Source organism: Myotis davidii, unplaced genomic scaffold, assembly GCF_000327345.1.
Source record: "Myotis davidii unplaced genomic scaffold, ASM32734v1 scaffold458, whole genome shotgun sequence".
Lineage (NCBI taxonomy): Eukaryota > Metazoa > Chordata > Mammalia > Chiroptera > Vespertilionidae > Myotis > Myotis davidii.
The window spans coordinates 2973551-2974874 of NW_006289819.1; the positions used below are offsets into that span (position 1 = coordinate 2973551).

Sequence of the window (1324 nt, forward strand, 5' to 3'; positions counted from 1 at the left end):
CAGTCTGGGCTCTTCACTCAGTACAACATACAGAAGAAAGCCATGACTGTTCGAGAGTTCCGCAAGATAGCCAATAGTGATAAGTGAGTGGAAACACGTTTCTTCCTTTATCCGTCCTAGCGTCTAGTACTTAACTTCTCCTCATAGCTGTCTTCTTCAAGACGGCTGTTGTCCGGCTGAAGACCAGTGTCCCAGCTCTAGCTTCTGTCTCCCTTTCTGACCTTTTAATGGAAGCATTCCCTCCTCTCAGGACTGTGTCACAGCCTCAGCTTGTCCATATTCTCACATAAAGTAGTCCCATTGTTTTTCCATCAAAAGGAGAACCATTTCCTGACTCCGGTAAGTTGCAGATTTCTGAAGGGGAACGCTGGAGTTGGCTCAAAAGGAGCTTTTGCCAGATGTATTGATAACCACTTGCTTATCTGAAAGTGGCCTCAGTAATTTAATCTCTTCCTTCTGGGTCCTTCTGTCTTTAATCATGCTCAAAATCCTCACTACCCATAAAACTGCTATCTCCTTCCCACTTTTTTTTTTTTAAATATATTTTTATTAATTTTTTACAGAGAGGAAGGGAGAGAGATAGAGAGCTAGAAACATCGATGAGAGAGAAACATCGATCAGCTGCCTCCTGCACACTCCCTACTGGGGATGTGCCCACAACCAAGGCACATATGCCCTTGACCAGAATCGAACCTGGGACCTTTCAGTCCGCAGGCCGACGCTCTATCCACTGAGCCAAACCGGTTTCGGCTCCTTCCCACTTTTTGTTTGTTTGTTGTTGTTGTTGTTAATCCTCACCCAACAACATTTTCCCATTCATTTTTAGAGAGAATGGAACGGAGTGGGAGAGGCAGAGAGAGAAATATTGAGGTGAGAGAGACACATCTATTGGTTGCCTCCTATGCCCTGACCAAGACAGGGGATTGAGCCTGCAACCAATGTACATGCCCTTGACTGAAATCGAAGCCGGAACCCTTCAGTAGGCGCTCTATCCACTGAGCCAACCCGGCCACGGCTTCTTTCCACTTTGACATTAACAGGCTGTGAATGAACTGCCAAGCTGGTTGCTATTTTCTGACTCCATTCTTCCTCATGTGTACATTCTCGTCTGCGTTAGAAACGTCTGTCTTTGTTGAGGCCTGCTGTTTTCAGTTGATTTTCTCTGCCGTTTGTAACATTTAGCTCTCATTTGATCTCAGCGAATGAATTTTGTCTTCCCCTCATCAGCTCTCACTGCTCTTTCTTAATCCTTTCCCTTGGATCTTCTCCCCTCCCATGTCACTCCATAATTTTGAGTTTCCACAAGGGATTCCTTCCTTTCCCA

The 1324-nt window shown here is 45.4% G+C and overlaps 1 protein-coding gene across 1 annotated transcript in view; it reads left to right on the forward strand.

Annotated features, from left to right (window-relative positions):
- The window catches only part of KDM4A (lysine (K)-specific demethylase 4A), a 41829-nt gene that overhangs the window by 3882 nt on the left and 36623 nt on the right, over window positions 1–1324 (forward strand). The window contains 1 exon segment of the mRNA XM_015563189.1: window positions 1–83. This exon segment is cut by the window's left edge and continues 42 nt beyond it. Within this exon segment, the coding sequence (XP_015418675.1) occupies window positions 1–83 (83 nt within the window).